Source organism: Meriones unguiculatus, chromosome 16 (assembly GCF_030254825.1).
Source record: "Meriones unguiculatus strain TT.TT164.6M chromosome 16, Bangor_MerUng_6.1, whole genome shotgun sequence".
Classification (NCBI taxonomy): Eukaryota; Metazoa; Chordata; class Mammalia; order Rodentia; family Muridae; genus Meriones; species Meriones unguiculatus.
In genome coordinates, this window is record NC_083363.1 from 61,600,764 (window position 1) to 61,622,553 (window position 21,790).

Genomic DNA, 21,790 nt, shown 5'->3' on the forward strand with positions numbered 1-21,790 from the left:
AGCTCAGTTGAGTGTGGGATCCACCTTGGCATTCAGCTCAGTGGAGAACTAGACGATTTTCAGCTAAATAGTCCCATTTGTTTGTTCTTGGGTTTTTTAAAGATAGGATTTCTCTGTGCATACTGGAACTCACTCTGCAGAACTCAGAGCTTGGCCTGTCTCTGCTTCCCGAGTGCTGGGGTCAAAGGCCTGTGCCAGCACTGCCAGATCAGCTGCACATTTTTCCAGAGCAGTGACAGAGCAGTGCCTTGTCACTTACTGTGATTTCCTGTGGTGGGCATCTGTGACGGCTGGGAGACCGAGCCAGGAGTGGTGCCTTCTTGATGAAGCATCCGTGCCTGCCCTGTGAGTCTTGCTGCGGTGTGGGCTATGGTGTCGCCAGAGCCCACGCTTTTATAAACACACATGTTGACTGGTTTATTGTTAGGTTTGTGGGCACCACCTCAGATGACGGCTTTGGTTCCAAGCTCGGGTGCACTCTTTCATCCCAGCACTCAGGAAGCTGAGGCAGGCAGATCCCTGTGAGTGTGAAGCCAGTGTATGCAGCAAGCCCCAGGACAGCACGGGCCCCAGAAAGGGACCCTGTCTGTGAGAACATCTATAAAGCACGTGCACACTTAGACCTGTACTGAATGCTTTTGTGCTATTATTGTTATTTTCTGTGCTGGGCTTTCGTGAGGCCCTTGTGCGTCCTAGCTAGACGGTGCTGTGCCACTGACTTACACACCAACTGTACACTTGAGTTGTGTACAAAAGGTAATTTCTTGCCTGAAAAATGCGGTGGCAGTGAACAGATGTACGACATAAGGATTTTTAGGGCACCTTTAACAATAGTTAATGCCAGCTCATGTATTCCAGTGAAGTGGAAAGCGAATGTAAGCCTTAACCAGAACCAACCTCAGCCAACCCCTGAGTGTGCGAGCTCCTCAGTGCTGTCTCTTACATGCTCTTCTCTTGCAACGGTCTCTGCTGCAGCCCAGGGTGCAGAAAGGGCCCAGAGTAAGTGTGCTTAACAGAAGGCGTGCAGCTGCAGCATGGAAACATGCCTTTGCCTGCCTGGAGCACCACGGCCTTGCTCGGAGCATGTGGGCCTCGGCCTGGCTGTGGCCTGGCCACAGAGGAGAGGGTTGGCAGCTGTGCAGCAGAGCTCAGCTCTAGCGGGAGGGCTCCCTGGAGTGAGTTCTCTCGGTGAGAGCAGATTCTGTCTGCTTTCCCCTCACTCTCATCTCAGGAGCAGAAAGGCGCAGAGGTGAATCCCTGGGAATCACCGATGGGAGGCAGGTCAGGACGGTGCTGTTAGCAGGCTCAGAGGGCAGGAGCAGTACGGGTGGGCGCACCCAGCCTGGCTCTCTCTGCTTGGCGGTCTGAATGTAGCTCCAGCTGCAGTGCGGGGGAAGACGTGGGCACCTCACCTGGCACACTGGTCATGAGAAGAACCCGGACACCACTGACACACATTCATGTTCCCTGTGCTGCTTCAGCACGGGCTCTGGGGAAACTAAAGGAGAAAGCAAGCGAGGCATTTCTTTGTGTAGATCTCCTCACATCTCTTCTGAACCTCCACAGAATTAAGAACTGAGGACAGACGGACTCTTCTGAAGGGAACTGTCTTTATCTGGTTGTTTTGGGGAAGGTTTAAAGAACACGTTACAAAATCTTTAAAACTACATGGCACTAGCACAGTAAGTCGGTCATTAATGTGGGTGTGTGTTTGCATTGTTGTAACATAATTTTAGACTGAGAGGGATGTTTAGGAAAATGTGTAGAGGAGTCCCGTGTTCCTGTCACTCAAGTTTCTCGGGATGGCCTGGGTAGCATTCTGCAGAGCAAGGAAGGCTATTAGTGTTTGAGGCAAAGCCCTCCCTGCGACTTCAGTGTAGAGTCTGCTGGGGTAGGCCAAGCAGTTACACCGCGCCTGCTCAGACCTCAGTGTCAAGACTGGCCATGGGGTGGGGGGGGCGGCAAGGCACACATCTGGCCATCCGGGTAGGGGGCGGCGAGGACACATCTGGCCATTGGGGGGGCACCGAGGCACACATCTGGCCATCCGGGTAGGGGGCGGCGAGGCACACATCTGGCCATTGGGGGGGCACCGAGGCACACATCTGGCCATCCGGGTAGGGGCGGCGAGGCACACATCTGGCACGTGCAGCATTGGGAAGAACATCTGTTCTTTTGGCACTTGTTTACCATTGAGCTCATCTCCAGCCCTCAAAGTTGAGATTCTTAACTTTACCTTGTGTCCTAATAGTAAACTTGTATTTACATTAGAGGTGTGCAGATTTGCTATCCATTTGCTTTCAGTTAATATCCTAGTAAGGTTTTTGTTAGTTTAAAGGTGAGTTAGCTGCTCCAGTGGTTGGTAACTTGGGGTTCATAAATTGTACGAGGTTTGTCTGAAGCCCCAACTTTTTTGTTGTTGTTTTTGTTTTGTTTTGTTTTTGAAGTGTTTCTCTTTGTAGCCTTGGCTATCCAGAAACTCATCTATAGCCCAGGCTGGCCCTAAGGTCACTGATATCTGTGGCCTCTGCTGATGAAGTGCTGGGATTAAAGCTGTGTGTCGCCAGTGCCCATAAACATATTAATTCTTGGGCTGGAGAGATGGCTCAGTGGTTAAGAGCACTGTCCGCTCTTCTAAAGGTCCCGAATTCAATTCCCAGCACCCACACAGTGGCTTCCAACCACCTCTAGTGAGATCTAGTGCCCTCTTCTGGCCTGGGGGCTCTGCAGGCTCACATGCAGGCAGAATGCCGTATGAATAATGACTGAATCTTAGAAAAATATTCACGTACAGAAAGAGGGAGCAGTGTATATGAGTTAGTTAGATTTGACAGTGTTTAACATTTGTCTGTGTGTTGTTGAAAATATGTACTGAACCATACCGAGCTGCCAACGTATTAATGTCTCTGCGCGTGAGATTGAGACAGAGTCTTTTGAGAATGAGAGCTTGCTGTCTTGTCCATGTTGGTATCAACTGCTGGGCCGCAGAACTCCTCCTGCCCCAGTCTTCTGAATAGCTGGTGTTAACTCATACACTCCACTGCAGCTGGGAACTGAAGTGTTGTAAGAGTGACTTAATTGGTAATGATTGCTGCTCTTTTGAACAGTTAGACTTCTTTTGTTTTGTGTAGAAATAGAATGTGTTTCAGGTGTGATTTAACTCATTTTAACTTAGGAGTTGGCAAAAAATAAGTTTCTTTGTTAGTGAGTCTCCGTTGTCGCTGTGATAGAACACCAGCCTGTGCAAGGAGACATTTGCTCAGACTCACACTTCTTACTACCGTCCATCATGGCAGCCGAATCTAAACGGCTCCAGGCGGCTGCTCACACACGTGTGCAGGGAGGACACAGAGTGTGCATGCTTGCACGCACTGTCCTCCGTGTGATTCAGGACCAGCACAGGGAATGCTGCTGCCCACAGTGGGCATGGCTTCTTGCCTTAATTGGCCCAATCAGGGTGAGTCTCTCCAGGCCGCTCTAAGGCTTGGTTGACAGTTGAGGAAAGAATGGCTGTTGCAGGTCTCGTGTTTGGAAAGTCTAGGCTTTATGCACAGTAACCGTTGGCGTTCAGAGAGACACGTCTCTTCAAAGCCCTGCAGCCGTTACCAGAATAGGATCACAGTCTTGCTCTAAGCATTAGAATTCCTAATTAAGTCCACGGTGGTATGTGGACACATTAAGTTCCGTGTTCTGCTTCACTGGTGGATTAGCCATGTTTTCGCCGCTGTGAGTGAGTGCTTGAGATTGAGCAGTTTATGAAAGGAGGGTTTTCTGACTTTCAGTTCGGGGGTTCACAGTTGTTCTAGGGAGACTCTACTTCTTCGGCTGCACACGCCTCCCAAGCGCCACTGCAGCTGGCAGTGCACACCGTCTGTTGGCGCTCAGACCACCGTGTTCTGCCTCTGTTCCCCACGTCAGCGCTTTACTTCACAGTTCAGCCTTGTGCAGCTTCTTGAGACGTGAACACAAGGCAGGCAGATCCAGTGATGGTGTGTGGCCTTGACGGCTGCCAGGGGACTCCCCAGGGGCCGTCTTCCCTCCAGGGTAAACCTGTGGGACGCCACTGTCACTTTTCTCTAGGCATTCTCGTCATCTGAATTCTGAGCAGAAAGCCCCGTAAGCCCTGCGTGCAGCATGCAGGGGCTGTGTGCCCGAGCGGTGGGCTCTGCACATTCCTGGGAAACCTGTTCCCAGCTCTTGGGGCACGCGGCCAGACTTGCCACAGCTGTCACCTGCCTTGTCAGCATGGATCTTCCTGTTGGCTACCTTGCCTGGTGCAGGATACCTGGCGAGGAAGGGGAGGGGTCCTTGCTGGCTCACAGTTGGAGGAATACCCGTTTTTGTGTGTCGTGAGGCGTGGGACCTCGGCCAGGCCACAATGCCTCTGCGCCTAGGAAGCAGACTGAGAGCAGGAAATGAGATGATATAAACCTCAAGGCCCACCCCGTCGCCGCTCTCTCCAGCAAGGCTCTGCCTCCTGAGGGCTCCTCAGTCTCAAAGCGTGCCCACCCACGGTGGCCAAGCTTCAAACACCCGAGCCTGTGAGAGACATTTCACATCAGGAACACAGTGCTTGGCATTACTAATTACTGTGTACAAGTCATTGGTCTCTCTGGCCAAGAAAAATTTATCTCGTTTTCATATCCTTCTGTTCTAATTGTAGATGTTGTAATTACTTAGAAACACGACCAATCATAATAGCATGGCCTATCTTTTCCACCTCATGCTTAGACTTCATGCCCAAGAAAAGGTATAGTGGTTTGAAAGAGTGATCATGTATGTAATCCCAACACTTTGGAGGCAGGGGGATTGCCCCACATTAAGTAGGCTGGACTTTGTGTGGAAGACAAATGCTTTGTCATTGAACTGGTAAAACTGCTTCAGCCTTTTACCTATAGACATACATTGAAGCACATAAATTCCCTCAGTGTGAACACGGACCTTGAGGCTGCCGAGTTGGCAGGAGAGAAGGCAGCAAGGAGAGCGGTCCTCTTAGTGCACAGCACTGCTGGTGGCGGGGGAGCCAGGCAGATTTCCATGTGCCAGTGCCCTTCCTGCTTAGGCGTGTAAGTGGGTGATGGTCCTCACGGGTGGCCTTACACCAGTGTGTGCTGTAGAGGTGTCATTTGAGTCTGTCTTCCCTGCCCTCGGTGGGCACATGTGCATGTGTGTGTACAAGTGTGTGCGCATGTGTGCTGTCCTACTCTTTGGATGTAGGCCTGGGACAGTGGGTGGTCCTCTTCTTGACAAGTGAGCTGTTTCTTGTCTCCTCAGAGCTCCGGTTTTAAGACAGTTCTTCTGACTTGGCCAACATCAGGAGATTCAGACAAAATCTCACCATGTGTTTTGCTTCATAGTCATGTAGTGTGCCAGGGGGTGGGGCTCCCTGGAGAGGGTAGGGAGGGCATTGCTTCTCTGCCGGGGACCAGGAGGTGGGGCTCTCCGGAGAGGGTGGCTGTGCTGCTATCAGGGAGGACATCACTTGCAGGCCTGGGACTGAGCAGCTGCAGTGTTCTGGGGGCCTCTTCTCCTCCTTCTCTTCTCCTTTTCCTTTTCCTTTTCCTTCTCCTCCTCCTTCTCTTCCTCTCCTTTTCCTTTTCCTTTTCCTTTTCCTCTTCCTTCTCTTCTCTTCTCTTCTCTTCTCTTCTCTTCTCTTCTCTTCTCTTCTCTTCTCTTCTCTTCTCTTCTCTTCTCTTCTCATTCTCCTCCTTCTCCTCCTCCCCCTTTCCCTCCTCCTCCTCCCCCTTTCCTTCCTCCTCCTCTTCCTCCTCCTCCTCCTCTTTCTCCTTCTCCTCTTTTCTTCTCCTCCATCTCCTTCTCCTTCCCCTCTCTTCCAGGGAGCCCTGCTGCCTCCCCCATCTGTCTGCATACTCGAATTGTACCCATGTCTCAAGAATAGAGGGAGGAAGAAGGGACCCAGCCACAAGTTGGTGAGCTGCTTTTAGACCACAGTGAAGCGCGTTTGCTGTAGCAGCTCTGGAGTCTGTCCTGACTCACAGTCAAGCAGTACTTTAATCACTTACCTTTCCAGGCATCTGAACACAAGTCTGTTTCTCTTTCACCTCAAATAATTGGTGTGCAGCTTTCCTGCGTTGCTGGGCAGGGTCCTGAGTGGTTAAACAGTGGGCTTACGGCAGCACAAGCCATGGGTTTCAGAACGTCAGAAGGTTAATTTCGTTTCCCCTTTGAATGGGCTCGTGCTGATCCTGTAGAAGTTTGTTTTCCGTCCATCAAAACATCACCTCTTGAACCGTTGCCTTACTTGTCGTAAGACTGGATTTGGAGGAGCAGCTGTCCTCTGAGAAGACGTGTGCCATGCTCACAGTCAGCAGGGTTCCCCCCCCCCTTCCTCTGTGTACTCCTGTTACCCTGCTCATAGAAAGCTAAGCATGTGCGTGCTCACGTGGGGTGTGGTCAGGTCACAGCTTGTTGCCAGCAGTACTGTTTGGCCAGCTTCTGTTGGATTCTTTGTGTTCCCTAATTAAAAGGTTTGGGCCTTACAAAATGTCGAAGTGAAATCACTTTTTGTAGAGAATTTGGCTTTGGAAGTAAATACAGACTGTTTAGGTTGTATCGTTGAAAACACTTAACACCTGTGATATTTTGCCTAAATGTTGGGACTGATGGTGATTTCTGGGTGTTGGCATGAAACTTTGGTAGTTTGGGGTCCTAGAAAGCCAGGGTTTCTCTGGGCTTTGTGAGAACCGCCATCGCTGTCTGTCGCTGTGCTGTGTGGTGGGCTGATGGCAGACGTGCTTTGGCCTCTGTTTCATGGTCTCAGTCCTCCAAGGCCGTTCTGGGGTGAGTGGTGTGTGGGAAGGGAAAGCCTTCTGCTCACCGTGCTAGCTAGGCGTGCCACTGGCGAAGAAGAGCTTCAAGGCCATGGCCATTACCAGAACAGATGCATGGGTTGTTCTGTAGAAAAGAGCATGCTTTAATATCAGTATTGGATGTGGTCAAGGGAGTGTTTTTCTTCATATCTTGAGCAAGCTTTTGTGCATGTGTGACTTTCTCTTTGGCTCTGTTAGTTTTGATGGTGTGTTTTTACTGTAGCACAGAGTTGCTTGGGTGAGGATGCTAATTTTGAAGACGTCATTCTTGTGGCCTGGTCCCATAATTTTGTTCTAAAATTTATCCTCTTCTAGAATCTGTAAATTTATATTCATTTCTATCTTGTTGAGAGGTAAATTGAGACTGTGTAACTTTTTATGTTGGGATCACAACCAGATTAAGCTTTCTTCAGTAGTGCTACTTTACCCTGGTTTGTGCTGAGTTGGACACTTCCTGGTCGCCTGGGATTCCAAAAGGTGGCGTTTTTGTCATCTTTCCGTTGCAGCCACTAGGAAGAGCTCAGGAGCAGCTGACTGTAGCCACTAGGAAGAGCTCAGGAGCAGCTGACTGTAAGCTGTTCTTGTGAAGCAGTGTTTGCTTTCCGGAATGTGCTCAGTTGTAGATCTCAGGGCAGAGATCCACCAGGCAGGCTGTCAACCAGCTCCACCGGGACCACTGGCTGCCCTGTGTCTGTTCATCTGTCACTGATGGTGTAAATAAGCCAGGTGGAAAGACGATAAGCTCAGAACATTCTCAGTCCTTTTGGATCCCAGTTAGCATCTCTGAGGTCTGTCTGTCATCACATATAGTACTGCCATTAGTGGAGTGAGAGAGAGTTAGACAGTGAGGGTCTAAAACCACATTTTAAGGGACCCCAAAATCTCCTACTTACCGGAGATGTAAGCTCACATACTCAAGGCACTGTAGAGCAAACGCTTACATCAGAACACCGAAGGAGACATTAAAAACCAGCAGCCAAGCTGATGACACGCACCTGTGTGCTCAGACGGTGACCTGGGAAGCGCTTTTCATCTGACTCATATACAGCCCGCAGCTGCCTGAGCAAAACGTCCATCCGTCCATCCATCCAGAGACAGGGCTTCTCTGTGTGTCCCTGGCTGACCAGGCTGGCCTCGAGCTCATAGAGATCTGCCTGCCTCTGCCTCCCACATGCCAGGATCACAGGTGGCTGCTGGAGCAGATTAATGCTGTGCAGGTGTTGCCTCCTCCAGCCCCGAGGTCTCTCCTCTCCGGGGAGCTCACTGGAAGCTCCTCCGTGGTCACACCCTGGCTCCGGACAAAGAACTTCCCTGTGGGTGCTGCTGCTCTTGATCAGGGGCCAAGTGCTAACAGGCACCAGCAGCATTGACTCACCAAGCGTGGGTCTGGCCACTGGAGACCAGAAGAGAGCCTTCTTCCCCTTTGCTCCAAGAGGCCCCTCCCCGTCCTTCAGGTCCTCTATTTGTGATCACCGGGACCCCTAAGGTGGAATATGAAAGGCTCAGTAGTTTAGACTCACATCTCGACACATGAGACGGTACATAAACTTTGTGTGTGTAGCTTTGTCAGTTCAGCTCTGTGTTTGAGTTCCAGCCTCACATCTGTTTACTGCTGTACTTTCTGCTTGAAAGAAGTCTGCTTGATGGTGGTATGTGTGTATCTATTACGTGTTCAAATGAGACTACCACGCTCATTTCTTTTTAGAAAAAGGTTTGTTTGTTTTATGTATGTTGTTGTTTTGCCTGCATGTATGTCTGTGTATCGCATGGATGCCTGCTCCCCAGGAGTACTGGGTCCCTGGAACTGAGTTCAGATGGTTGTGATGCTCTGTGCGGGTGCTGGGTGTAGAACTGGCCTCTCTGGCTCTGGCTCTTCACTGCCGCCGTCTCTCCAACCCCTATACTTTAAACTAATGAGCAAAGGAAGTTGGGACTCCAGCTTGGTTCACTATAACTGTAGACAATGTAGAATACGGTGAAATATAAGTCTTAGTCATAAGATTTTAGTTGCCCCTGGCAAATTCTATACTTCTGATGCGTTTTCTCCAAGGCCAGGGCTTCATAATTAGACAGTAAATGACAATAAGTGGTGCTGAATGTCTTTTTTATTTTATTGTGTGTAGTAGTCATCTGTCTTAAAATCATAAAAACAGCAGAAGTAGTGTTCAGAGCACCTGTGACAGTACGTCACCCTAAAACAGGCCTTTGGAAGGGAGACCACGATCCTCTCGGTGCTTCTTGTGGTCCAGTTTCTTCTTCTAAAGACCCTTAGGGTATATTTTGGCAAGTAAATGAATGTGATCACTGTATCTCTGTGGTATTGTAGTCATGTGGAAAGGCTGCCGTTTAAGTTGGTTGTACTTACGTTCTCGTGCTTCATTGACTCTGAGATGTAAGCAGCTTCCCATTTGGAGATGAGTCCCATTATGTAGTCCACAGACTTGCACTGGCTGCCTGCCTCAGCCCCCCAGATGCTGGGATTTCAGGCCTCCCCCACCACAGCTAATCTGTAGCCCCGTTTTGAAGGTGTCACGGTGTGAGTCTTGTGAAGGTGCAGTGTAGTTACAGATGACAATGTGTCTCTGTCCAGAGATATTCAGAATTGGCGAAACAGTGCCGTGAAATCCGCCCATCGTATTTTCTCTATAAATGATGTTTTCAGACCAGTGGACAGTACTGATACTCACTTGTTTTGGGGATATGGATCTGCTGAGTGCCTGTGGAAGCTCTGGACTTCATACAGTGGACAGCGAAGGAAACGGTGCACTGGAGCAGAGTTCTGACTGTTGGTCACTGCTCAGGCAGCTGCGTAGGGAGACTTCTTGCTGCATCATTCTCTGCTGAGAAGTGGAAGCTCTTATCTGCTGTTAGAACGAGGACGCTGGGATAACTAAGCGAGGGGGCAGTGGAAGGAAGTGCGGAGGGAGGGCTGTATGGGCAAATGCGCCTCTAACTAGGGCAGATCAGACAGCAGAGAGCTGGAGGCTGGCCGATTGACCGGTGAGGCAGGAAACAGCTTAACCCTTCCCTGGCTTCTTAAAACAGTTCCTAGTGTTCCTTGCGTGCATTCTTTTTTAAAGACAAGATCTCACTGTGAGTCCCTGGCTGGCCCAGAACTCTGTAGACCAAGCTGCTCTCAAACAGCCGCCCCGTGTCTGCATCCTCCGTGCTTGGATTGATGGTGGGCGCCACTGTGGGCGGGCGCCACACACCTGGCTGTGCGCTCTTCTCAGTGCTCCAAACCTCTGTGTGCTTATTGTTTTTTAAATAAAAATAGAGCATCTCTTAAGTTTCTGTTGCGATTGCCTCGCCATCGTAATTGTAAGGAAAGGGACGTTTGGGTCTCAGGAGCGCCTGTTTGCTGCGGGCCGTACTCTGGGAGCAGCGTTAGATGGCTCGGAAGCGGCCCCCAGTGTTCCCTGCCAACACTCTCACCAGCTTCTCAGGCCTCACCCATACCTTCTGCATTTTTCTGCACACGTGCGTGTACGTACAGATAGAAGCCATAGCTGAAGCCTTTCTGTGAGCCCAGTTTCTTAGTTTTGTTAGGGAAAACTCCTGCTTTTGGTGCTCATCACTCCTGTGTTGTAATACAGTTCCTTTGGAGAGAGCTCATTTTTCTGTGTTAGCCAAGTTAAAGGCTGGTTTAGTGGAGGATTCAGAGAACTGCCCTGACCACAGTTGTTACCCAGTGTTCACGGCTGCTTTAAGCATGGCCATGTTGGAGTCACTCGCCGAAATGACAGAGTTTGGTATGATCTTCTCTGCACAGGGCTCCGAGGAGAGGCATTGGGTGTGTTTGTCGAGTGGCTTGCTGCTGTGCTGATGGTCTTCTCCTGACGAAGTTACACGATCGTTGTGTTTGCAAACATACTGTAACATTTCACCCTGTGTCTTTAAGTGATCTTTTTGGTAGTGAGGCCAGGGAGGAAAGCCATCGTCAGAGTTGCTGCTTTAAGGTGGCTGGTTGCACTCCTGGCAACTCTTAGACGGTTGGTTTCTAAAACAGAAAGCATGACAGAAATTGCATTAAATGGTCTTTCTTTACCCATTTTCTTTGGTCTTTAATAGTTAATTGATGAAACTTATCATTTATCTTAAAGTATACTATTTTCTTCTCTAAGGTTTTTTTTAAAAGATAATTTATTTAATTTTATTTTATGTTATTGGTAGGAGGGTATCAAACTCTTGGAACTAGAGTTACAGACAGTTGTGAGCTGCCATATATGGGTGCTGGGAATTGAACCAGCGTCCTTTGGAAGAGCAGACAGTGCTCTTAACCACTGAGCCATTTCTCCAGCCTTCTTTAAGGTTTTAAAAGAGCTTCTGTAGAGGCAGCCTAAAGCCATTGATGTCTCCAGACATGTGCCTTACACTGACACACACACTTGGACACACCTGTTTGCGAGCATCTCTTGCGTCTCACATGTGCACACACCTGTATGTTACTGGTCCCCAAGTCTCTGGAGAGGGAGAAATGTCGGTGTGCAGTGTGTACGTGCAGGAATGTGAGGAAGCTGCAGCAATGCCGTGAGTGTGTAAGGAGTTCTGGAGATTTGATGCTGAGATTCTCCCGGGAACTGTGCTTCCTCACCCCGGCACCGCCCCCAAACACACTTCCCCCAAACACACTTCCCCCTCATTTTGATTCTGATTTTCCTTCTTTTGGGCGGTGCTTAGAGACCTTCCCTAACCTGGCTGTCTTTCAGGAAGTGATCAGTGTGCAGCGGCCTCAGAGTGGAGTGCCCCTGCTGCCTGCTGCTGTTTCCCCAGGTGTGTGGAGACAAGCCCAGACCACGGCCTCTGGTCCCTTGTCCTTAACAGCTCACTTTGGGTTTTCGTGCCTGCATGTCCTCCATCCCCTTCCTCATCCACCTCCTCACAGGGCTCTGTCTTCTGCTGCTCAGCTTGCTTTACACCAACAGGCAAAGGAAGAGAGCCGTGGGAACCTGCCTGTGTCCCGCCCGTGTCTCGGGCTGCCCCCAGCTCCCCGACGGCTGCCCTCACCTGAGTGGAGGTCATGCACTGCCCCCTCCCCAAGCCATCCGTCCAGTCCCTCGCAGAACTTACCCTGTCTTAAGTGTATTCACGAATGTTTCCTCAGGGGAAATGGCTTTCTAAAAGTGATTAATGAAATATATTAGTCAAGTTAACTTATGGGGTTGTTTCACGTGAGCACACTGCCAGGCAGAGAAGGAGGTGACAGCCGGAGGGCGCATGCAGTGGAGAAGCAGGCTGGAACTCTACCCAGGCAGTCCTGCTGTTTGTCACACTTATTATCCCCTTTCTCTTGTGGTCACATTCAGAAAGGTGAGCTGAGAATGAAGAGAGAGTGTGTATGTGTGTGTCTCCTGTCACATTAATCTGCATGCGTGGGAAGAAACAGATCATTCAAAAGCCGCATTTTGTTATTCTTTTCTTAAGGATGAAGAGGAAGAAATCAAACTGGAGATAAATATGCTGAAGAAATATTCTCATCATAGGAATATTGCAACGTACTATGGTGCTTTCATTAAAAAGAGCCCTCCGGGACACGATGACCAGCTGTGGGTAGGTGGATGCTTGCCAGCCTCTGTCTGGGGTTCTGTGCTAAGGGAACTAAGTCGTTCACAAGAAACATGGAGCTAGAAAGAAACAGAACCGAAGGGCAGCAGCTTCCTCATCCTATGTCTGTTCTGTAGGAAAGAGAAGAGTTGTGTGAGGCCGACTCACAGGAAGCTTTTTGATAGAAAACACAATGATCTCTCTTTCTGTTTCACACTGAGGTAAAAGAGACATAAAGACAATTCCTTGTTGCCTGTTGCTTGTAAGTGACGTTAATAATTGTAGTTTATTATGGACAGTCAGTTCCATGACGATTTCTGAACTGACACAGTCAACCATTAAAAACAAAAAACAGTTTATCCTCAAAATGATGGCTGAGAGACTGTCGTCTGTGGTCAAGAGACTGAGTCTTGGCTTTATGGGGCAAGAAGATAGGCTGATAACTTTTCCCGCTGACTTTTCGAAGGGCGATGCAGAGAACAGCAGCTTGGCACAGGCATGGGAGAGTGCAGAAAGGCCGGGTAAATCACGGCCTCAGGAGCGAATCCACATAGTGGTAGTGACTGGCTTGTGACTAAGACGTCAGGAGCATGCCGTGGAGAACAGCGCCTGTAACGGATGCTGCTTGGGAAACTCAGAAGGAAGGAGCAGGTCACTCCCTCTCCTAGTAGACAAAAATAGTTGAAAATGGGCCAGAGGTCTTCAAGTAGGGTTGAAACTGTGAGAGGAAAACCCTTCAAGATAAAGACACAGGCAAGGGTTTTCTGGAAAGGACCCCAGTAGTTCAGAAAATAATGCCAACAGTGGCAAATGGGATTGCGTACAATGAAAAAGTTCGGCACAGCAAAGGAAGCATGAAGAAATTAGCCCAGATGGAGGCTTTTCCGGCTAAGCATTGGACAGGATAAATACCTGGAATATGTTCTAAAACACCAAAACCAACCCCCGGCCAGTGACGGAGTAATGAACACAGCCCTCAGGGGATGCGCACACCTCCAGCAAGTACCTGAAAAGGTATTTGCCATCCTTAGCTGTCACGAGAGAAGTCACAGACACCCGTGTGGACACGGGGAGAGGACTCACACACCCTGCTGTGGGCTGGGAATTGTTTGGCCACTGTGGGCGTTCCTCCAAAAAGCTAACCGTTGCAGTACCACGTGACCCAGCTATACCGGAGGGACCCAGGATGTCTGACCAGGAGGCGCGCGCGCGCACACACACACACACACACACACACACACACACACAGAGCTGTCTGCACAATAGCTGCATTACACACTCAGCCTTCAGCAGGTGAGTAGAAAGAGAATGCCGTCTATGCACTGGAATTCTGCTCAGCTACAGAGGATAAAATTACACCATTTGCTTGAAAGTACGTGCAAACGGAGCTCCGATCCTATTAAAGGAGGTTGCTCAGATGCCAAAAGACAAATAGTGTATGATTTTTCACATTTGTGCCCCCCCCCCCCCGCAAAGCCATTTTCTGGGGAACAAGACCTGAGGTGGTCCTTTGTCCTGCACACATGCGTGTATATTCGTGTGTGCTCTCCAGTAAATAAAAGTGTAGGTAAGAATGTGCTTGGGCTCAGTCTCATGCACACTGAATTGCGCTGCTTCCTGTTACCGTTCAGCACTATCAAAAGCGACCTAGCGGAGAAAGGGTTTACTGCGTCTCTCAGCTCAGAGGCCGCCATGGCAGAGTCAGGGAGCCAGCGGCCTGGGCCTGTCCCACAGCCGCAGCAGCCCGAAGTAGGGAGCCGACAGGACAGGACGGAGCCAGGCTCCCAGCCTCCAGGTGTGCCACTGCGGGGACACACTCGTCCAGCAGAGCTCAGGTCACCCCTCACTGAGCACCCCTGCTGGGAACCAGCGCCCAGACACACGAGCCTGGCGGCATCCTCGGTCGTTCACAGTGAAATACACTAGAGAGAGGGAGAAGAGCAAGGAAGAGAGGGCAGGAAGGGCAGGAAACAAATGAAACAGTCACATTGAAAGTTTAGAATAGTGTGTTTTCTAGGACGCTTTCAAGTGTCGCTATTTAGTACATTAGTATATTACAGATAGACATTTTCAAAACTATGTACCGTTTGCCCTCTCTGATTTAAACTCAGCAGGAAACATCACGAGACAGGTTGGAGACCGCAGTGTATAAAAACAAGACAGCCCAAGGAAGAGCTCATGAAATGTACATTTCTGGTAATTAGGTAGCAATGACAGCAAAGTGACCTCCCATAGGAGGAGGGAGGACGCACGTCAGAATTACCACCCACAAGGGTGTGGCATGGCAGAAGGCATGCTCAGTGTCCTGACTACGCGGCCAGGGTGGACACATTCCCTGAAAAGCAACTTCTGTTGCCCGGACGCTTCCTACATGGTCTGGCATGTGCCGAGTGTTGAGGGAAGCGGGTGGCAGGGTGGTGTGTTCTCACCTGGACATAGGTGACAGGCGCCCAGTCCTGTGGTTGTTAACAGCGTGTCTTGTCTGTCCTGCAGCTTGTTATGGAGTTCTGTGGGGCCGGGTCCATCACAGACCTTGTGAAGAACACGAAAGGGAACACACTCAAAGAAGACTGGATTGCTTACATCTCCAGAGAAATCCTCAGGGTAAGACGAGCAGAGCAGAGCACCCAGCCTGGTCTCGGGCTTCTCCTGCAAGCAGATCCTGAACTTGGCTTTGCGTTAGTTCTTCATCCAGAGATAATTGCTGTGATAGCAACAGAGTCTTCGTACTTCCCTCCAGTTCATTCCCCATCGTGGCTTAATTCTTTGACCTCTGTAAAGACCCGAGAGCTTGGCCTGTATGGTTGGAGAACACTTGAAACAAATTCTGTGTCTAGAAAATACAGACGCTTCATAAGTCATGGGGTACAGACTGTCCTGGTGTTAGGGTCTTTCCCTGAGGAGGGTGGGAGCTGCAGCTTCCACGCACGTGCTCACCGCCATAGCCCGAGGAGCCCGAGCTTGCCCGTGTTCCCTGTGGAGGAGGTTGAGGTGTTCCCAGAACCAGCCTCAGGCACACCCCTCAGCAGCTGAGGTGCTCTGCTCTTGGGACCATTGCAGGGCGCCCGCAGCCCCTTCCCCTTGGCACGAAGGGGCCGGGGGTGACAGAGCCCGCACTGCTATGTGGGGCAGCTCGGAGAGGCCCCAGTTAGCACCACCAATCAGTCCCCCGTGCTGATCTCAGTGGACTCGGCCTCAGCTGTTAGACTGTCTAATTGCAAAGCTGGCTAGTGAGCTCAGAGTGAGTTTCTGAATTGCTGGTTTTTAGCCCCTGACTGGTTTCTTTCAGTCGTAAAGTCATCCTTCCAGCATGTGCGGGTTTTCTGGGCATCATATTGAAAGCTTCGTGTGACTTGCTAAAGGGCTTTCCTTCCACCACCATGCTTTTCTTTGCCTTCGCCCCCAGATGGCCCCTAAATTAATTGGGAGCATGGTTTGTCCCTCCATATTTTAAAAATGAAGACCCTGGACTTAAACCCAGATTTTATTTATTTCTCTACTAATCAAAGTCTGGTAACAAGTTAGGCATCTTTTTTATTATTGTAACTAAATTTACTTTTTATCAGTGGGAGACTCCAAGTTGAAAAGCTGTCAACTATTATTTCTAGAGAAATGTTTTAATGTCTCTTTGCTCCTATCTTATGGAGCCTTCAGAAAAGGTTCTTGAAGAGACCAGTGTGAGTAGGGAGTCTGAAGGTAGGGACCAAACGTTGATGTGGGCTCGCGAGTGCTGTCCCCGAGTCCCAGCGCCGTTTGTGGCTGTGACGGAGCTGAGCCGAAAAGCCTGTGAGGGCTGGGAGCTGGTAGGAGCAGCAGACAGGGCTGGATTCTAGAGCTGGCTACGCATGCGCTGAGGAGCTGGGCTAATGCTGTTCAAAAGCAGATACACCTTTCTGTGTGTGGTAGTGTTAGACTGTGGCCATCTGCCTTGGCTTCCTGTGTGCTGCAGTTACCAAGACTGCAGATACTCAATTTCTCAAGTACAGAAATCCATGCTTTTAGCGTAATATTCTAGGCCTAGCTTGTATCACAGATGTCAGATGATTTGCCTGTTTTTATATACCTGTGGAAACAGTTTGCCTGTCAAGTGTAATGTGTTTATTTTAGCATTTGTCGCCATTGACCTCAGGAGCCCTGAGGCGCAGCCCAGGTTGCTCAGAGCTGTAGTCAGTGTGGTGAAAACTGCGTCCTTTTGAAGCGCTGCAGTGTCCCCACTGCGCATCTTTGAGGACAGCCCTCTCCCCCGGAGCCAGCTGCAGCAGCTGTTTTACAGTAGTTTGAGTTCAAAACAAAGAAGTGCCCCCCCCCAGCACCTACGTAGTGAAGACTGCCCATACCACAGCACTCTTCTTACTTTTTCAAATAGAAAAATCAAACCCCTTGCAGGTGACCCAGCCTTGGTGCTGAGGCATTTCAGGATAAGTAGCTGCTGTGTCTTAAGGAGACACAGTCTGGGATGTAGCTTCTGGCCAGGAAGAGAAGGGTAAATGAGCTATGCAGTGTTGCATCCCTGCCCTCACGGCACGGTTAGATGTGGTGTGTGTCTTCCCATCACCTCTCTCGATATACCGGTGGGTTCATTCTGGATGCAGGGCACCGGAAATGCACACGCCAGGAGTGTGTGTTTGCCTAGGGAAGAAAGAAATTCCTTCACAAGGCTGTTCCGATGGCAGAACTATTACACACTTGGACACAAGTGGGATAGATCAGCGCTTAAGCATTTGTTCCTGTGTACTGGGAAGACAAGCCTGCATTTTCAGAGGCAGATTTTAAGCCCCTCTGTAATTCTTTGCTGTTCCCCTGAGATGGGCCCAGCTTCGTAAGTTCACGGGGTTACCCACTGAAAGATAGACGTTTGGCGTGGGAAAGAGCGATCCTGTACACAAATAGCACAAATTATAGTGGAAAAACTACAGATGGCAACCCAAAGCCTGTGCTGTAGGCTCAGCTAAAAGTGGCTCTACGGTCCCAGAGGGAAGGCTCCACCCACTGCTTTCTGTACGTGTGGCAAGGCTGGCAGTGCCTTCCTGGGGATGCGCCAAGGGTGAATTTTATGTTCAAAGTGCAGGTTTAGAAAAGCTGGGCCCGCTGTGCCCCGTGTTGTGAAGGGTGCTCCCGCTGCCCGCTGGCAGAACTGAGGCTTGGCTCTGTTTCCTCTCCAGGGACTGGCACATCTCCACATTCACCACGTTATCCACCGAGACATCAAGGGTCAGAATGTGCTGCTGACTGAGAATGCGGAGGTGAAGCTTGGTAGGTGGCGCTGTGTGCCTGTCGCGGCCTCTGACACCCCTCCCGGCACTGGTGTGGCAGTCCGAGCACTTGTGCCCTCTAATGTTTATACAAGTTAAGGTGTGCTCCCCCGTAGCCCGGCTCCAGCCTCTGTGTCCCTCCTGTGTCTGCTCTGTCGGGACACGGCAGCCAGATGAGGGTGTTTTTTTGTTTGTTTGTTTTGTGATTTATTTATTTATTTTATATATATGAATGTATTTGTATATATGAATGCTTTATTTGCATGTATGCCTGCTTGACACAAAGGGCATCAGAACCCATTACAGATGGCTGTGAGCCACCATGTGGTTGCTGGGAATTGAACTCTGGACCTCTGGAAGAGCAGCCATTGCTCTTAACCACTGAGCCATCTCTTCAGCCCCAGATGAGGGTTTTTATTCTTGTTTTCTTTGACTCCAGGGAAGGGGACTCATGAGTCCCAACCACAGGACCCGGTGACTGAGGCACACCTCAGCCCTGTGCTAACGTTAAAAGTCAGACTTCCTACTTTCTGGCTGAAATACTCCCCTTAGTGGTGCTGGCATAGTGTATTGCTAGCCCTTGGGAGGTTGAAACAGAGATTGTGAGTTTGAAGCCAGCCTGGGGTGTGAAGGCGGGGGGCGGGGGGGTTAGAGAGCAGGAGAGGGAAGAGTAAGAATAAAGCCATGGAACGTCCATCAGGAGGCAGCCCTGCTCGGCCACTGCCATTTCTGTTTCCCTTTACTTATAAGAAGCCCCAGGACCTTTGCGCATACAGCTCTTCCTTGGGAGTACTTGACCTCACCTTCACAGTTACAGTTTTTCTTGTCTTCTGGGGCCTTCCCTGGCCGCAGACCTGCCTTGGACTCCTATCTCCTTTCACAGCACTGTTGATTATTTATACTTCCTTCTGTGATATCGCATGGCACCTCTCAAGGAAAAGAGCTTGCTCCCTTTGCCAGAATATCCTGGGATCCAGCAGCCAGGACTGTTAGTCACTGGTGTAGTTCCGTGTAGCGCCTGGCAGGTTGTCCCCAGCGCCACAGGGTCCCGCAGATGCCCGGTGCTGGCATTTCCTGGAGACGGCGGGCTGAGCACGCTTGCCTTATCTTTGCCCTGGCTGACCTGGTGTTTGCCTGCTGTCCCTGCCCTGGCTGACCTGGTGTTTGCCTGCTGTCCCTGCCCTGGCTGACCTGGTGTTTGCCTGCTGTCCCTGCCCTGGCTGACCTGGTGTTTGCCTGCTGTCGCTGCCCTGGCTGACCTGGTGTTTGCCTGCTGTCGCTGCCCTGGCTGACCTGGTGTTTGCCTGCTGTCCCTGCCCTGGCTGACCTGGTGTTTGCCTGCTGTCCCCTCTCTGGCTGACCTGGCGCAGTGCTTCCTTGCACTGGCCTCATGGCAGGACACGGTGGTGTCCTGAGTTACTCAGCCATTCGCTGTTGCTGCTACAAAGCTCCGTTAGGCTTTCTGTCCCTACTTTGTTCTGTGTTGAGGAGCAGGCGATACGTGAGCCCGCTGTTCCCTGGGCTGGTGGAGTGTGTGGCCCGGCCAGTGGCCTCACATGTCGCCTGGTTTGTGAGCTGCTCCTCTGCGGCTAGGCTCGTGCAAACACTGATGGGCAAACATTCAGCGTAACTTTGTGGAGCGTTCCATCAGGCACCTTCCATAGGTTCCAGGTTTGTGCGCAGAGTCCCTTCAAGTCCCTTCATCTGCTGAGCAGTGCCACTGCCCCGCGTGTCCTTGTGATCCTCTCCACTTGGTTCGCTGTGGTGTGTCAGCCTGTGCACAGAAGCAGCTCCGCGTGGGGAAGGCAGAGGACTGGGAACACGTTCTCTTGCTGACCCGGGGCCCTTCAGTGTGCTGTTCCCCGAGAGCCTCCGGCGGCCGTGCACAGCTGGTCTAGGGTCTGTTTTCCTGCTTCGTGAGCACCTGGCTGTGGCACTCTCAAAGCGCAGGCGCCGTTGCTGTCCTGCCCAGGCCCTGCTGTCGCCTGGCGTTGGGGGCCGGCCTCCGCCTCCTCCCTGAGGCTCCTGGTTGCAGGCCCAGTGCTGCCCTGGATGCTCGCCGACTGTGCTCTCTCTCCTCAGTTGACTTCGGCGTGAGCGCCCAGCTGGACAGGACGGTGGGACGCAGGAACACGTTCATCGGCACGCCGTACTGGATGGCCCCTGAGGTCATCGCCTGCGATGAGAACCCCGACGCCACCTACGACTACAGAGTAAGAGGCCTGCCCCGGGGCCGCTGTGTGCGCCTCCACAGCTGCTGGGCTCCAGCCACAGTGCACGCTGTTTTGAGCGCAGGTGTTCCCGGCCCGTGCTAAGCAGCTCTCTTGTTGCTTGTTGGTCCACCGCTTTGTGATCTCAGTGAGAAACTCCTTGCTTGCTGGCACAGCCGGGCACAGACTCCTCACAGGGCACTCAGATCCCTTCCTGCGTCTTTGTTAGCATGAAGAACACAGTAGACTCAGATACGGTTTCCTTTTAATGTACTGTCAACGCTTGTAACAGCTTCCTCTGACATTTTAGTGTTTGCGTATAGTTTTATAACTTCTTCCACAAATAAATTGACATGGTCATAGAGCGACCCCTAGGGACCGGAAATCATAATACACTTCTTATCCGGGCATAAAAATCCATACTTATTTGACTCAGGGTGACTGAGTTACTTATTTCATTCGTCAATGAAACTTTCACTTTAGTGGTCATTGTATCTGTTAATGATGTTAAAAGTGAGTTCATATTTAATTGTTCCCCACGTGTTTGAGTATTTGTTGCAAATATACAACCAATGAGGTTTAATTTAAGCCATTGCTTCGGAGAGATTTTCTTTTAATTTGAAGTATTTACAAATATGTCGCAGACTCCCGATTTCCTACTTTTTAATACACACATAAAGTTTGCAGCGCTGTCCACCATTCTCAAAATAATGTCACGCTTAAGGTAATGAAGATAATCCCGGGCTGGGAGGTGATGATGCCCAACAAGGTCTGCTTTTGTGTTCTTACGTGAAGGTGCTTTTACTTCATCTGTGTGGAACTGTGGCATTGAGGGCCTTGTCTTCTGGTTTTGCAGAGTGACCTTTGGTCTTGCGGCATCACGGCCATTGAGATGGCAGAAGGCGCTCCCCGTAAGTAGCTTCCTCCTTCTGAGCTTCTTCCTCTGTCAGAACCGGACGCTGGGCAGAGTCGCACCTGATGGGCACCGGATGCAGGGGGAGTCCTTGGCACCCAGTGTTCCGCCCTGGGTCTGTGCCTGTTGACATGCGGGATCTGACGCTAAGAAGGCCTGCTTTTTCCTCTTTGCATTTAAAACACATTGTTGGAAACAGATCCCTAGTCTTTGAAATTTTGTTATTTTTTTTTTATTTTGACTTTATAAATTCAGATATTAGCTTTTATATGTGGAATTTTGTGTGAAGATGTGAGTTTGCTTTTTCTTGGGTTAAATCAGCAAATTAATCATAACATTGATCTTTGGTTTGGGTTGTGATAGAAAAAGTAAGGAAAACACACTCATCATTTCCTCCCGGTGCCCAGGATAGATGCGCAAAGACCGGCCACTGCCTCTTCCGAGGTTGTGGAGTGAATATTTGTAGAATGAATCTAAACAAGTCACAGTGCAGAAGTGGACATCCCGGTGACTACTCTGTCCCTTCTGTGTCCTCAGATGACAGTGAGACAGTGGGCGTGTTGCGGGCTCATTTGGCTCAGTTTTCTTTCACACTGGACCCCGGGGTCTGCTGGTCTAGTCCGCATTCCCACCTGCTCTACAGGTGTCCTGAAATTGTGCCTCATCGGTTGTGACACGCTAGCATGCATGTCTGCGGAACTCACATTTCTTGGGGCGAGTTATGTCAGCACAGACAGTAACTGCACAGCCGTAAGCACCTCCATTTGCAGTGGCCTCACTCCCCTCCTGACACGCGCTGTGGGAACAGGCGTGTGGGAACACGCGTGCAAGGAGGCTCTGACTGTGCGTGCTGTGAGGGGACACAGGCACAGAGTGAAACACTGACAGCCTCTACGAGCTGTTCTATGGGTAGACCAACCTTCCAAGCCCAGCCGTCTTCATTAAAACCCCTCAGGACTGTCTCCTTTTAAATTTGAGTCAGTATTTATCTTTGATTTATGAACACTTTGCAGTGTCCATTTGAAGTTGTGTATTTTTCCT

General features: G+C 50.4%; 1 protein-coding gene across 32 annotated transcripts in view; it reads left to right on the top strand.

Moving 5' to 3' along the window:
• Positions 1-21,790, top strand: part of Map4k4 (mitogen-activated protein kinase kinase kinase kinase 4) — a 119,991-nt gene that overhangs the window by 59,519 nt on the left and 38,682 nt on the right. For all 32 annotated transcript variants that reach the window (XM_021658355.2, XM_021658361.2, XM_060369918.1 and 29 more), the window contains exons 4-8: positions 12,255-12,380; positions 14,868-14,978; positions 17,537-17,627; positions 19,709-19,839; positions 20,693-20,747. In XM_021658355.2, the coding sequence (XP_021514030.1) occupies positions 12,255-12,380; positions 14,868-14,978; positions 17,537-17,627; positions 19,709-19,839; positions 20,693-20,747 (514 nt within the window). The remainder of the gene's footprint in view (positions 1-12,254; positions 12,381-14,867; positions 14,979-17,536; positions 17,628-19,708; positions 19,840-20,692; positions 20,748-21,790) is intronic.